The sequence below is a fragment of the Cucurbita maxima genome, unplaced genomic scaffold, assembly GCF_002738345.1.
Source record: "Cucurbita maxima cultivar Rimu unplaced genomic scaffold, Cmax_1.0 Cma_Scf00013, whole genome shotgun sequence".
Taxonomy (NCBI): domain Eukaryota; kingdom Viridiplantae; phylum Streptophyta; class Magnoliopsida; order Cucurbitales; family Cucurbitaceae; genus Cucurbita; species Cucurbita maxima.
The window spans coordinates 80,499-95,604 of NW_019272029.1; the positions used below are offsets into that span (position 1 = coordinate 80,499).

At 37.2% G+C, this 15,106-nt stretch overlaps 4 protein-coding genes across 6 annotated transcripts; 3 read left to right on the forward strand and 1 right to left on the reverse strand.

Moving 5' to 3' along the window:
• The first annotated feature begins 1,047 nt into the window (after positions 1-1,047).
• On the forward strand, positions 1,048-2,083 carry LOC111488031 (heavy metal-associated isoprenylated plant protein 8). The gene is made up of 4 exons (XM_023135612.1): positions 1,048-1,117; positions 1,196-1,380; positions 1,477-1,558; positions 1,652-2,083. The coding sequence occupies exons 1-4, from the start codon at positions 1,063-1,065 to the stop codon at positions 1,981-1,983; spliced, it is 654 nt and encodes a 217-aa protein (XP_022991380.1). The 5' UTR covers positions 1,048-1,062; the 3' UTR covers positions 1,984-2,083.
• A 764-nt stretch (positions 2,084-2,847) lies between these two features.
• LOC111488026 (transcription factor TCP20-like) lies at positions 2,848-4,259 on the forward strand. Its single transcript, XM_023135605.1, has 2 exons — positions 2,848-3,952; positions 4,083-4,259. The coding sequence occupies exon 1, from the start codon at positions 2,990-2,992 to the stop codon at positions 3,821-3,823; it is 834 nt and encodes a 277-aa protein (XP_022991373.1). The 5' UTR covers positions 2,848-2,989; the 3' UTR covers positions 3,824-3,952; positions 4,083-4,259.
• Positions 4,260-7,156: 2,897 nt separating this feature from the next.
• Positions 7,157-9,850, forward strand: LOC111488024 (ACT domain-containing protein ACR4-like). 2 transcript variants are annotated; one of them, XM_023135602.1, is made up of 7 exons: positions 7,157-7,484; positions 7,571-7,616; positions 7,701-7,815; positions 7,951-8,018; positions 8,392-8,991; positions 9,080-9,184; positions 9,273-9,850. In XM_023135602.1, the coding sequence occupies exons 1-7, from the start codon at positions 7,411-7,413 to the stop codon at positions 9,618-9,620; spliced, it is 1,356 nt and encodes a 451-aa protein (XP_022991370.1). In that variant the 5' UTR covers positions 7,157-7,410; the 3' UTR covers positions 9,621-9,850. The 2 variants fall into 2 exon arrangements, with proteins under 2 accessions (XP_022991370.1, XP_022991371.1); XM_023135603.1 differs by having other exon boundaries at positions 9,296-9,428.
• Positions 9,851-10,201: 351 nt separating this feature from the next.
• Positions 10,202-14,699, reverse strand: LOC111488028 (photosynthetic NDH subunit of lumenal location 5, chloroplastic-like). Of its 2 annotated transcripts, XM_023135608.1 has the most exons (8): positions 14,547-14,699; positions 14,171-14,389; positions 13,831-13,978; positions 13,663-13,751; positions 12,228-12,282; positions 11,420-11,505; positions 10,566-10,732; positions 10,202-10,423 (listed from the first exon to the last, which is right to left on the reverse strand). In XM_023135608.1, exons 1-7 carry the CDS (start codon positions 14,574-14,576, stop codon positions 10,580-10,582), a joined length of 780 nt encoding a protein of 259 aa, XP_022991376.1. In that variant the 5' UTR covers positions 14,577-14,699; the 3' UTR covers positions 10,202-10,423; positions 10,566-10,579. The 2 variants fall into 2 exon arrangements, with proteins under 2 accessions (XP_022991376.1, XP_022991375.1); XM_023135607.1 differs by having other exon boundaries at positions 10,293-10,732.
• Between the last annotated feature and the right edge of the window lie 407 nt (positions 14,700-15,106).

Sequence of the window (15,106 nt, forward strand, 5' to 3'; positions counted from 1 at the left end):
GAGAACCCTGAGCTGATAAGAGTAACGGGAGTTTTTGAAGTGCAAAAGCTTGTGGCCCATGTCACCGTTGTCAAACAAGAAGACGCCGCCGGAGGAAGAACAAGCAGACGATGCACCTACCGGAGGAGCCGACCAGATCAAACAATTAGACGAGAATTTATTGATGCATTTAATAATCATAAAAATATTTTAATGGTTAAAATAAAAGAGTATTGATCGACATTAATGAGCAGTTTAATTCCTTTTTTTTATTTTTTTTTTATTTTTATAGAAAGGAAGGATCTCATCATTTTGTTTAAAGGTGTTTTTTTTAAAAAAAGAAAAAACATGATTTGTATTGATTAATCAATTAATTATTTATTGTCTTAACTTCAATTCAATTTTTCATTAATGTTGACGTCCTTCAGTTAAATTTTAGCCGACATTTTTGTTACAATTAATCTATTCCAATTAATTGAAGCTGTAAAATGTTTAGAGGAAAAGGGGAAATAAAAGCTTGCAAAATCTGATCTCCAGATACTAAAATAAATACAAGTATCAGCAGTTAAATTATTTAAATAAATGTAATAACTACTTTACCTTGTAAGCCTGATTTTATAAAACTGAAAGAAAGAAAAAAAAGTAAAAATTAATAATAAAATCATCACCCAACCTCTCAATTTGTCCATTAAATATTACAAGTTTAGAGGAAAATAATGAATAAATATGCATGTAAGGAAGAAGTGAGTTTGGAAATAAAATTAATTCTGTAAGAAATGAAGTGTTAGGTTACATATATATATATATATATATATATATATATATATAGGGCAGTAAGATTAGGGTCTCATCACTCACGCTTGTACTTTCAACATTGGAACTCAATCAATCAGTGATCGAGTTGAAAGAGATGGGAAAGGTATGGAAGAAAAAGAAAGGCTTGCTTTTTATCTATTTTATTTAAAACTCAGTAATCGATAAGTGGATGAAATTTTGAAGGGCGAGAATGGAAATGGAAACAAAAGGCAAGAGGAAGAGAAGAAAGAGGGAAAAAAGATAGCGGAAGTGGTGCTGAAAGTTTACATGCACTGTGAATCCTGCAAAACCAAGGTGTCTAAATACTTGAGAGGTTGTGAGGGTAAGTAATTAAGATATTAGTACTTATTAATTTGTTTAAGAGAAAATAAAAAAAGTATTTTGGGGGATTGCATTGCAGGAGTGGAGGAAGTGACGGCGGATGTCGGGAATGCAAAAGTGGTAATAAAGGGAAAAGACCTGAAGCCTAACAAAATACTGGAAGAGATTCGGAGAAAGTACTCCAAAAATGTGCAACTTATTTCTCCCAAGCCCCTCCCCGACACCCCCAACCAAACCAAGGCTGAGCCTCCTAAGAAGGAAGAGGTCCGTAAAACCCTCACCTCTTTTTTTTATTTCTTCCTTCGTATAATCTCTCATCTCGTCTTATTATTCTATTTGGTTTTGGCGTTGCAAATACAGGTGAAGACCGTGGAGCTCAAAATGAGGATGCACTGCGAAGGCTGTGTAAATGACATCAAGCAGAGCATTGGAAGAATGGAGGGTCAGATTGTTTTCTTTTTTTTTCTTTTTTTTTCTTTTCTTCTTGTTTGATTGGTGATATTAATTCAAACACATGTATGAGTGGTGAATGCAGGAGTGATGGCAGTGGAAGCAGATAGAGAGAGTTCGAAAGTGAGGGTGAAGGGAATAGTGGATCCTCCCAAGCTGGTGGAAGCCATTAAAAAGAAAATGAAGAAGAACGTAGAGGTGGTGAATAAGAAGCAAGAGAAAGAAGAAAAATCAGCAAACAAACCGGGCGGCGGCGGCGGCGGCGGCGGCAACGACAACAACAACAACCACAACAAGGATGGAAAGCAAGAGAAAGAAAACTTTGCGTTTAAATATCCTCCTCAGTACTCTTTGCACCATATTTACCCCAATCAAACCTTCAGTGATGATAATGTGTTTTCTTGTTCTATCATGTAATTCATTTTATTTATTTATCAAACAAACAAAGGCCTATGTACCTGTGTTGGCATTCTCACCAAACATAACATATCAAATTCCAAATTCCATAGCATACCATTCTCACGTACAACAATGACATAATATGCAAACATAAATCAATCATAAGGCACAACATAGGACGACGTACAGCTACATACCGGAGTCGCTAGTATATCCTTGGAGCCCGTCCAAATCCATCTCTTGAAACTCAACAAATTATGTTGGATTGGTTCTGTAGCTTTCCTTAGGCCATTGAAAAAGCTTCCCAACAATTGCTCTAAAAATAATTAGGTTAGGAGGAAATGAGAAATAATAATAATAAGAGTCATACAAAGGTATGGTTTCACTCTGTTTTTTACTAGAAATAAAAGCTAATTTGAAATAGTTTCCATGTCGGTGTGAAGAGGGTTAACAATAGTTATTGCGAAGAAAAGTCCCCATCGTTGCTTACCCTTTGGTTGAGTTGACTGTAACGTTGAATCCTACACCCTCCTCAGTCCTCGTCTTCAAGTAATTATTTACATAATAAAACATTGCTCACTAATTCAATCAACAACAGCGTTAATTAGTGGCACAAAATGAGTAAAGCTTTCAAAAATTACCAAACAATTTGGAATTTGGTTAAAATCATAATTGAATGATTGATTCCAAATTCTAACAGGGAAATGAAATTTAGGCCATCAATAAAAAGTAAAAGAGTACGGGGGAAAATCCAAATTAGAGGGGTGAGGCAGCCAAGGCGAAGACTAGAAGGGTGAGCTGACCCAAAGTGTAAGGTTCCAACAACAACGAGAACTCAATCATGGAGGAGGACCCATCTTTTCTTTTCTTTTCTTTTCTTTTCTTTTTTTCTTCTTCTTTTATCTCTCTCTCTCTCTCTCTNTCTGCTCCCAAAATCTGATCCTCTCATAAACCCCATTAGTCCACACAGAGGAACCCACCTTTGTTGGGTCCTCCACCCCCATCCCCACACCCATTAGCAGACATGGCAGAGCACAACAACAAGAAGCCATCAGCAGCAGCACCACCACCACCACCATCATCGCCCGCTCCAACACCCCCATCCTCAGATATCATAATTGCAAACCCAAACAAAGATCAAAACAAGAAGCACCAACAACAATTGGCTCCCAAGCGTACTTCCAATAAAGACCGCCACAAGAAAGTGGATGGCCGTGGGCGTAGGATCCGCATGCCTGCCCTCTGCGCCGCCCGCGTCTTCCAATTGACCCGCGAATTAGGCCATAAGACCGACGGCGAGACCATCCAGTGGCTCCTCCAGCAAGCTGAGCCCTCCATCATGGCCGCCACTGGCTCCGGTACCATCCCTGCCTCTGCTCTCCATGCCGCCGGCGTCTCCCTCTCGGACCCCGACACCTCCGTCTCTGTGTCCGCCACCCAGACCCCCAAAATTGACGCCGTCCCAAGACTGAATTGGGCGATGATGGGGGCCAATTTGAACAGATCTCACATGGGTACGCCCGGATTCTGGCCGTCCCTAGGCGGAATCGGGCCGGGGTTCGTCAGCGAGAATCCGGGTTCGATTATGCCCAAATTCGGGTTCCATGGATTCGAATTTCAGGGGATGAATTTGGGATCCGTGAATTTCCCGACGCTAATCGGGAATCAGCAGCCGCAGCAGCAAATACCGGGACTGGAGCTAGGGCTTTCGCAGGAGGGGAATAATGTAAGAGGGATGTTGAACCCGCCTTCGTATTCCCAAATCTATCACCAAATGGGGCAGAGTCGGGACCCCTCTGCGGCGCCATTGGAGCAGGACCAAGCTCCCGATAAAGACAACTCTCAAGAATCGAGATGATATGGGATTTGTAAGACCTAAAAATAGCACTAAGAATTGCGTAGCGGAAAGAGAGAGAAGGCAAAGCGAAGAGGACGAAGATTGAAGATTGCTTCATATTTGCAGTGTGTTTGGGTTGATCAAATTAAGGTAAATTTTTGGTGCTCACCATCCAGATTTGAATTTGAATTTGATTTGAATTTAAAATGGAAATAAATGTTTGGAAAGAAAAAAAAATCCATTGGTTTTGATTATAGAGTGTGATATTGGCAACATGCAGGTGGGGAGTTCTGAGGAGGAGCGAGTGGTTGAGTTCACTGCAAGAGTGATCTGATTTTGTTTGTTTTCTTCCATAAATAATTTGTAGAAAAGAAAAATGATTGTAATATTAGTAATTTATGTGAACATAATATTGGAAACTTATTCCATCAATAATCTATCCATTCCAAATTTGTGGAGTATATTGATCCCCAGACCAAATGCGAGTTCCATCGGCCTCCATAATTGTCCAATACTTAAATTTATATATTAGAAATAAGTAATGATGGGCAGACCCACCAACCATAATTTCCTCCTTTTAACCCCCAGAGAAAAGAAGCCCACAAACCCCAAACCCCAAATCCACTCGACTTCCGATTAGAATGGGAAGCAAATTTGAAGTAAAAATTGGTTGGAAGGGGGTGCGCCAAATCCCAATCAAAGTGGGCCTGATTCGAGATTCGGATGCGTGGGAGTGGTCCAAAGTGTAGTTGATTATAGGACCACAACAGAAGATTGGAATTGTTCGGATCGGGCCGGCCCATCAACGCCTTTCAGAATCAAATTGGAGTTGTTTTTGTATATTGTTATTTAAGGACTGAAAAGGAAGGGAAAGAAAAGAAGAGAAGAAAAGGCCGAAAAAGAATAGGGTGAGCAGAGGAGCGGAATGGGTGAATGGCATGCTGCTCCCGCCCCATGTGCCAATGTGCCTTCCCCCACCCCCTTCCAACCTCTCATTTATTACGCGCCACATTTTTTTTTTTCTTTTTTCTTTTCACTCTCCTTGTACAATTTACAACTTTTAATAATAATGAAGAAGAACACGCACGTAAAGATGTTAGCTGCGACAGAAAATTTGGCGTAGGAATAATACCATCCTTCCTCTTCGCACCCATATCTTGCCACCCATTCCTTCTATTATCCATCAAAATCTAATAAATTTGATAATTTCGTTTTTTTTTTTTTTTTGATTTACAAACAAAATAACGGTGATGTGTGCTTGAGTGATGGATTCTCACGTCGGTTTCCATTTAAAATGAGTGGATGTCTTCAAACACGCGAATGAATACGTGGGGCTGACTCGGATACACCTAGAAAGCCACCTGCACCAGAACACACACACACACATTTAAATAACATATTTCATTTTAAACAATAATACTAAAAATTCAAAAAAGAGAAAGAAAGAAGGAATATCTTGTTTTCCCTTGGTCCTCCATTTCAGTTGACCCTTGTCCTTTTGTTAACTTTACAAGCCTTTGTGTGCTGCATATCATTAATTAGTTAGTGATCAAGCTTCTCATATAGTTCGGTTCTTTAAATTTTTTATTTTATTTTAAATTTCCACATAATCAAGATCAAATTAATCTCCAAAACAATAAAAATAAATTATTATCAATTTTTAAAAGTCAAAAGCTATTGTTTTGATGTATTAAAGTGAGAATCTTTCAAAGGAATATAAAGTAATAGTGTTAGACCCCATACTTTTATATAGTAATTATGATACGATTATCATGATCCCAAGTCTATTTAAGCAAAACTCAATTGCGATTTTTATTCAAGTAATAAAAAATTATCTTGCCAAAGTGCAGTGGATTTGAAAAGTAAAATTAAATAAAAATTGAAAGATTTAAATTGTAAATTAATGTTAGTTTCATTGAATTAAACATTAAATAGAATGACGAAGCTAGAGATGGAAAGTAAGTAAATAAAAAAAATTAACCAAAGTAAGCTAACATCAAAACATCAAAACCTAGGGATAAAAAAAAAAACAAGCTACCAAATATACCCTCAAGTTTGACTTGCTTTATCATTATTACTTTCATTTTTTTCCAAAAATTCAGATTCAATTTTAATAAAAGTAGGTATTAAAAATAATTATTAGTAGGAGAAAAAATTTAAAACTTTAAAATTAGTTTGGAAATAGAAAAACTTAAAAAGAAACACAGAGTTTGGATGTATTCTACAAGTGGTCAACCAACCATCCCACATCATCTCAATATTCTTCTTCAAAATTAACATACATACATTCCTAATTATATATATTTATAACTAAATACTAAATATACTTTTTACAATTTTATTTACTATTTATGTGTCTTCAAAATAAATTATCCAGATTTTATTTTATCTTTGAGGCATCCAACCAATTTCAACTTTATATCTTCAAATTTGATTTGTTTTTTTTATTTAACTCAACTCATTTTATAGATTTGGTATTAAAATAGATAAATATTTTGACGGATAAAAACACAATTTCTAAGTAAGGATAAGAAAGAATAAATGATCTAAAAAAACAAATAGTTTATATGTCAGATTTGTATAGAACGATGTCGAATAAATTTAACATGTGAGCTTACCGATAGAAATACAAAAGAAAGAGGGCAAAGTTGTTGTCGGGTAATGTTACATAAATAGAGACAACACATATCCAAAATTTTTGACTTCATACTACACTTCCAATCTCGTGAACCATCGCCATATTTGAAGAGGGGGAACCCTCCAAGTAAAATGAAAATAATATTAATTATTAGTTTATTAAAAAAAAAAAAAAAAAAAAAAAAAAGTGGACCAAAATGCCAAGGAGCAGAAGTGGGTGAGGGTCCTACCACAAGACAATGCTAGCCGTACATTAAAAGTCCCATGTGGTTTTTTTTTGTTAAATTATTCTTTCAAGAAGATACCCTTCCTGCTAACCTCTTTTTGGAATATTTATTGTTTTTAAGTAATAGTTGATATTTTTTAAAGTAAATATCTTATTTGATAGAATCTAAGGCTGATTTATTTGTTTATTTTTTTCTTTTCCGGAACAATCTTTTACCTTGTTTCTGTCTTAAATTTTCAAAATTTCATGATGGGTTGAAAAATATATTGAGATTAAGTAATTTATAATAAAAAAAAATGGTTCGGAGGCGAGGAGGGGAAGGAACCAAAGGAAGGTCAACCAAAATTAAGTTGGTGATGATGATAGGGTAGACGTCAACTTATGTGGGTAGTCCAATAATTTTGAATTTTATTTTCTGAAAATAGAGTGATAGATATGACAATAAAGGATAATTATGGCTGCTCCAAATAAATAAAAAAAAAAAAAAAAAGGAAGAAGAAGAGGAAGGTATTGAGGCAGCATCACACAGTGCAGAAAGCAGAAAAGGTGAGTTTCAACCCACACAGAAAGGTAAAGAAAGAAAGAGAAACAGAAATCAGCATTGGAAAGGGTATCTCATACAAACTGGGAGACGCCATTCTCTTTCCCCCCCCCAAAAAAAAACTTACTCCCCTAATCCTTTCTCCCGCAGGCTTTTCCAGTACTCCCCCCTCCGCTTTTTACCCATTCCTCTCTTCCTCTTCTTATGGATTGTTGGTCCCTTTCCCTCCCTCTCGACGACGAGTTCGAGAAGCTTGTCAATCGTATGAATCCACCCAGGTCTTTTTTTCTCCCTTTCTCTCTCTCCATTTTCATCATGCCTTTCTTTACTCTGTTTCTTCTCTCCATTGGGTTTCGTTTTCCAGGGTCACCATTGACAATGATTCCAGCACAAAGGCCACTCTGATTAAGGTATTTTTTCCCAACTTCAATTCCTGTTTCAACATGGGACATGGGTCTTGGGTCCTATTCCGATTTCAACCGTGAAATTTTCAGGTTGATAGTGCGAATAAGCGAGGGAGTTTGCTGGAAGTGGTTCAGGTTCTCAACGATTTGAATCTCATAATCAGACGAGCTTATATTTCTTCTGATGGCGAATGGTTCATGGATGGTCAGCTAAGATTTGATTTCTTTTTCTTTTTCTTTTTTGCCCTGAAACTGGATTTTCCGTTTAGAATGAAGGGAATGGGTCTCCGATTTTGCGAACAATTATTCACTATTTTTTCCCTCCATCTTTCTTCTTTAGTGTTTCATGTAACGGATCAACGTGGGAACAAGCTCTCTGAAAATGATGTTGCTGAGCGCATTCAACAGGTGAATTTCAATGCCCTCTTTCACTCACCCCTACAGTTTTTATTCAGCTTAAAACTCCATTTCAAATGCTTCCTCTGTAATTATAAGGAAATATGGGAACTGGGAAGAGGGTTCTGATTCTAGATTAGCTTTTCATGGGAATTTTGTGTGATTTTACTCTCTCCTCCTCTCGCTTTGCATATAATATGGTATGCTTGTTGCTGAATGTGTTGGTTTTGGCTAACTTCTCATTTAAGAGACACAGAAGGTTGGAGCAACGCTTTGGAATTCTTATGTGAAAAATGAACATAATGTGCGCTCAATCAAGCCTCATTAATAAGAATTTGTAATGACTATTTGGAATTCTTATTTATGGATGGATTTTTTGCTGCAGTCACTTGGGCCTAGAGCTCGGAGCTTCCGGTCTTTGAAGAGATCGGTCGGTGTTCAAGCTGCCGAGGAACATACAACCATTGAATTGACTGGAAGAGACAGGCCTGGATTACTCTCAGAGGTTTTTGCTGTCCTAACAGACCTCAAATGCAATGTGGTAGCTGCAGAAGTTTGGACTCATAATTCAAGAATGGCATCCGTTGTATACATCACTGACGAGGCTACTGGGTTTCCAATCGATGACCCGGACCGACTTGGTAAGATAAAGCAGCTTCTACTCTTTGTCTTAAAAGGGGATCGAGATAAGCGCAGTGCCAATACTGCTGTTTCTGTGGGTTCTACTCACAAGGAAAGGAGGCTGCACCAAATGATGTATGCAGACCGGGACTACGACCGAGATGATTTGGATTGTGGCTCGACAAGTGATCGGAGAAAACCCCTCGTGACTGTCGAGAACTGTGCTGATAAGGGATATACAGTTGTGAACTTGAGGTCTCCTGACCGTCCCAAGTTGTTGTTTGATACAGTTTGTACACTGACTGATATGCAGTATGTAGTGTACCATGCTACTGTCATTGCTGAAGGACCAGAGGCTTCTCAGGCAAGTTCTGTTTCGTAATGCATTTGATGCAATTTGGTTGCATAAAGTTGTCCAACCAAACTAATCTGGCTATGCATTTGTTAAGCAGGAGTACTATATTAGGCATGTGGATGGAAGCCCTATTAGTTCTGAAGCAGAGAGGCAAAGAGTAATCCATTGCTTAGAGGCTGCCATTCGAAGGCGAACGTCCGAGGTGAAAAGCGATGTCCATTTACGTTTCTTGCCATAAATTTGTATTCTGGATTCATGTCTTATGTGATTTTGCTCTCCTAAATACTCAGGGTATAAGACTAGAACTTTGCAGTGATGACAGGGTTGGACTCCTTTCTGATGTGACTCGAATCTTTAGAGAAAATGGTCTTTCAGTCACTCGAGCTGAAGTTACTACCCGAGGTTCTCAAGCTGTCAATGTGTTCTACGTAACAGATGGATCTGGGAATTCGGTCAAGAGTGAGATGATCGAAGCGGTTCGAAAAGAGATTGGGCTGACTATACTGTGTGTCAAAGACGACGAATTCAGCATGAAAGCTCCATCCCCAGAAAGCAGTAGATTTTCGCTCGGTAATCTTTTTCGATCTAGATCAGAGAGGGTTCTTTATAACTTGGGATTGATAAAGTCATGTTCCTGAGGAGATTGGTTTAGTAGTGGATGATAGAAATGTTGTCGTTGTGAATGAATGGCCTTAGAAAGAGCTCAGAATTACACCACAGTTTAGGTCAATCCCTTTGTTGATCTTAGCAACTTCAATTTCAACTTGTACAGTGTTATTCATCATGTATATGAATTCACAATTCCATCCTTTGCTCTAAATGTCTTGTAAATATACACTTCATAAAGAAGAAACAACAACCCTTTATTCTTATTAGTATGGATTTTCCACTTCTAAAATGGCCCAACACCCTCTAATAACATACTTAACTAACACACACACACACACAAAGGCCTTTATTGATTAAACTAAAGTAATTGACAATGATTGTTTAATAACGACATGTCGAATGAATGCACCGACAGAATCTTAACATTCACACACAGAGACACAGGGGTGGGGGGGGGGTCCTCTTTTGGAATTTCACCTTCCCTTTTACCACTAGATGCTGCTCTCTGCTCCACCATTCAATCTATCGTGGGACCCTCTGGTTTTTCAAAAGCGAAATAAAATAAAATAAAATAAAATAAAAATCATATTTAATTAGCTGGTTTATTTATGCAAAACCTTTTGTTTCATTTTTACACCAACTAAAGTTGTTCAATCGCCACATACCAACTACAAATGGAAAGCACCATCGGTTGTACAATGTCAAAACCAAACAAAATCTACTCGAAATTAAAAGAAAAACACAGATCCTTAAACGACATAGTTTTTTAAGGCAACCTCTTTATTTCTCTCCCAAAAAAGGCAGACTCTTGGACAATTTCCTTGCATAATTCCTGTCACAAAAAGCATCTAATTTCAAATAAAACCCCGCTTCCACACCTCAATTTCTTCAACAATACATTTTACAGGCACACTCAACGGAAGGCAATTTGAATTAGGAGTAGCTAATCCTAAGGAAGAACAAGATAGGATTACTGGATGTGGTGAAATTAGGCCACTGGAAGCTCCCCGCAGTCACTGATGACGACCTTCTTCAATGGACGGTCTCCACGGTCTGTTTCTTGCGCCTCAATCTGCTTAACAATGTCGAACCCTTCCAGGACTTGCCCAAAAACCACATGCCTCTGATCCAGCCATGGCGTCTACCATTCAACCAATAGACGTAAATTAAATTAGAACTTTGGCCAAACCAAATAGCGCATCAGGATAAGCAATTTCACATTGTAAAAAACGCAACCAAATTAGTATGGATGCAATGGATTTGCAACCAGAAAGCTATTGAGACAGTATAGAAGGACGTGTCGAACCAAAAGCAACACATCTCAACTAAATGCCTTATGTAAGAAAATCTAATTCCTACACAGCTGCATACGACCTGTAATATCCAACACACAGATAATTTGTCCAAACACATCAACAGATAGTAAATCCAGGAACTTCACTAAAATACTATCACCGAGCAAAAAGAGCATGCCAATCTAAACCTAGTTCAGCAGCGAAGGTATTCACAATTTTTTTCTGAAGATGGAATGTTTAAATCTCTATTCCACATTTGTAATACTGTATTCTCAACAAAGAAAGTAGGGGAAAAGATGAAGAACAGGGTAACTTCCAGTAATGCAAATGAAAATCAATCGAGCAAATTTTTCCAAAACAGTAGCTAATAAGCATCTAGTCAGGAAAGCATATTAGAATAAGGGTATCAAAAAATTTGTCTGATTTTGCCCTCAAAGAGATCATTGCCAAGTCAAGGAACTCAACTAGGAATTATAATTTTATATGCTAGCTGCCTATCAGAATATCCAGGTAGAGGTTTGCACGCACAGTACCTTGACAGTGCATATGAAAAACTGACTTCCGTTAGTATTTGGACCTGCATTCGCCATGCTGACAACTCCTGGACCAGTATGACTTACTGCAAGCAGAATAAGTTCCAGAGTCGGATACTAGAACAAATAGATTATAACCTTTTCAATAAATGAAAGCTCAATTCTTAATAACAAAAAATAAATGTGTGTGTGTGTAGAACATATAGAACAAAATACACATAGACATTAAGAACTGGTGATATTCCAACGGAAAAAGTATCCAAGGAAGGAGGAAGTTGTTGTCTTTATAACAGTATAGCAGAACTGCTGTCGATCGTCTAAGGCAAGGATTAAAAGAACCAAGGTTAAGGTTCAAGTGTCTTTCACAATATCAAATGCACTATTCATATTCAATCAGAATAAGCAAATGATTAGTTTAGGAAGTAAAGTTCACTTTTAATGGAAATGACCTGAAATTTACGATTGAATCAAATAAAATGATGACAGACTCAAAATAAAGAATTGAGGAAAAATTACTTTTCTATTCCCCAGTTTTGTAAGAATACGCGCTTTAGTCCCTAATGTTTCAATTGGGTCAATTTAGTACCTAATTGATGTAGCAAATGAGAACAGAGACCTTCTAAACCTTATTTTTTCAAAACTAAGGGACTAAATTGGCCAAATTGAAACCTTAGACACCACACATTCCTAGAAACTCACAAAACTAAAAAGACAAAAATCAGGCTTTCTTTGGTTAAAAAGTTGGTAGTTTTTTTAGAAAGAGAGACGAAAGCAGCAACTGAAACATGAGGTGCAGAATTTAACTTACATTTGAAGTTTTCATCTTTAAATGTACGACCATATATGCTCTTACCCCCAGTTCCCTGAAAGTGTAAGATCTGGTTAGTAATCATACAAAAAAAAAAAAAAAAAAAAAAAACGTCCAATTTAAATAAATGCCTTGATATGATGGAAAACTTGGAAAAGATACATCAAGGCCCTGCTATTGCTGTCAGATAATAAATTCAACATTGACTGTAAAACCATTTAGAGAATATCTATTTAATTCTTTCAGTTTACTAATTATGCAAGTAGTTACATCTTAATTCATCGTCTCTCTCCCTTTTATCAAAAGATTCATGTCATGTCTTATGCCAATAACAAATCTATCATCCAAAGAAATTTGTCCTTCACAGTATCTACTGCTTTTCAGTCCAAGCGAATGTCATTAATACCATGCACAACAAGTTACTATTGAATCTGTGTTTCCCAATCTAGATTTACTCAGGTGCTTGGTTCTTTATCGTGAATCTCAAATGTGGCATATGCTATGACTTCCTTCCCATTGTCATATTATAATCATGTCCAAAGGCAATGTTTTTCCTTTTCTTTTCCTGGCATGAGAAACTTGCCATATTCACAAAACCTAACAATCAGACCACAACTACCACCCTAAAAATAGTATCTTAAAAAAGTATCATTCGAAGTTTAAACTGCATAGAATTTTTTTTAAACATATGATTTCTAAGAAAACAATAGTGTTCTCCAGACATATTTATTTGAGACACTGCATCATGAGCCAAAAAAATATGGAGACATCAAAGAAATCTCAAGAGTCGTATTTATAATAACCTGGCTACAATTAATGCAGCCAATACATCTTCTTTTCCTGGGGGTGTTAAATGCCTTAGCAAATCCACGTTAAGCTAGCATATGCTAAATAATTTCCAATTTCCAAAGAGCCCTTCGATTTATTGTAACTATCTTTTCAAATGTGAAAGGATTATGTATTTTCCACCATGTCTATTACCTAAGACATTAGTTTTAAAACTCTCTACAATCGTTCTCAAACACCTATAATAGTGGCGTTTTACACAGTTAGTAAGCATCAAGATCCAATTAAGCGCATAGAAACAATAGAAAATACTTCTTTCAAATTTTCCCTTCATTCTAAAATTTTAGCCTAATTTCTTCCATTGCGTCCAACAGCATACACAAGCTTCAAGAAAGAAACCAAAAATTGATCATAAGCTCACCATCTGACAAGAAATATATGCTAGTTACGGTAGTCGTGATTCTATTTGCATATCCAACCCATAGGACGACTCCTACCTCATAGATAGGCAATTATCAAAAGACCAATTGAACATTTTAGTGAGCAATTCATGAATTCTAGCGGTACTGTGTCAAAAGAAACTGGAAATCCTTAACCCAGTGAACGAAATAATATAGTACACATGGACAGACATTTAGAAGGCACTCACATTTCCCTTGTCAAAGTCACCTCCTTGTATCATGAAATCCTTGATTACTCGATGAAATGCAGAACCTTTGTATCCAAAGCCCTTTTCTCCTAATAAAGTTAGTAAAGTTGGTTACCTCCGGAAGCTGGAAGAGATAAACAACTAAAAGTCTCATAATATATATAATACCTGTGCAAAGAGCACGGAAGTTCTCTGCCGTTTTGGGCACATCGTCCCCGAATAATCCAATCACAATCCTCCCAGCAAGCTTCCCTACTGGATTACCAATGCTCACATCGAAATATACCTTGTTTGTTACTTTTGCTTGAGGTACGACCTAAAATCAAAGAAAAGAGGACCAATGTTTCATTAACCAAAGGTCACTAGTGATACCCTTGTCAATCATCTGAGTGAAGCTTTGATTTTTTTTCAAATACATAGCGAACAATTGGGGAGAAAATCAATATAACTTTCCTCCCCTCGTTTAATTTCATCTAAAAAAGAGTAGAGGAAATAGCATATTGTTAACCTCAGCACTAGCTCGGACCGAGCTACGAACAGCAGTCCTCGAAGACAACGGGTTCCAAGATGTTCTCAGAGAAGGAAACTGCAACGAGCCGCAGAGAAAACTCGAGGCCGACGAAAGATTCGACGGTAATTGAACCCTATGGAGGTTAACCGAATTACAGGGACCATAAGCTCTGGTTTGTGAGGCGCTATTGGAACAAGAAAGCAAACCAACCTTGGACTGCAAAAGGCAAAATCAAATGAAACCAAACGGAGGACGGTGAATTCAGAAAGTGAAAATGGAAGAGTAGAAGCAAAAAGTAGAGAACGGGAACATCGACATTGGCGGAAAGGAGGAGGGAAGAAAGGAGGAGGGAAGAAAGGAGAGGAAACTTTACCAGAGGTGTAGTAGCAAAAGGAGCCGCCATGGATGGAGATTTGTGCTGGAAAATGAAATGGAGAGAAGCTCCGTTGATAAGGCTCACAGCACCGTATAAAAAGCGTACAAAAAGGGTGTTTTGGGTATTACAACAAAAAGTTTATCTAGTGTAGGCAGCGATGAGTTCGAGGACGGTTGAAATAAGAATCTTGGGGAAAATTCGAATCTTTTTTTTTTTTTCTTTTTCTTTTTACTCTTTTTTATCTGCCGTGAATCGCTTTTAGTTGAGCTACCATTTTAAAACTATAAGAAAATGGTTTCAAAATCAAATATATTATTATTTATCATTTAACGCCAAGAGTTCCCAATTTAGTTGTTAATCTATTAAATTTTATAATTGGAGGTTCAAAATTGTTCCATGGCTGTTTATAGAAATATTATACCCCTAAAAAATGAGGGCAGTTAATCCATATCATATTGACCGAAATGGAAAGCTAATTTTACGAAGAACAAAGAAACATTTAAAAGTTACGACAGTTCATATAATACAGAGACAATTTCCAAATTTAAATAAAGAAG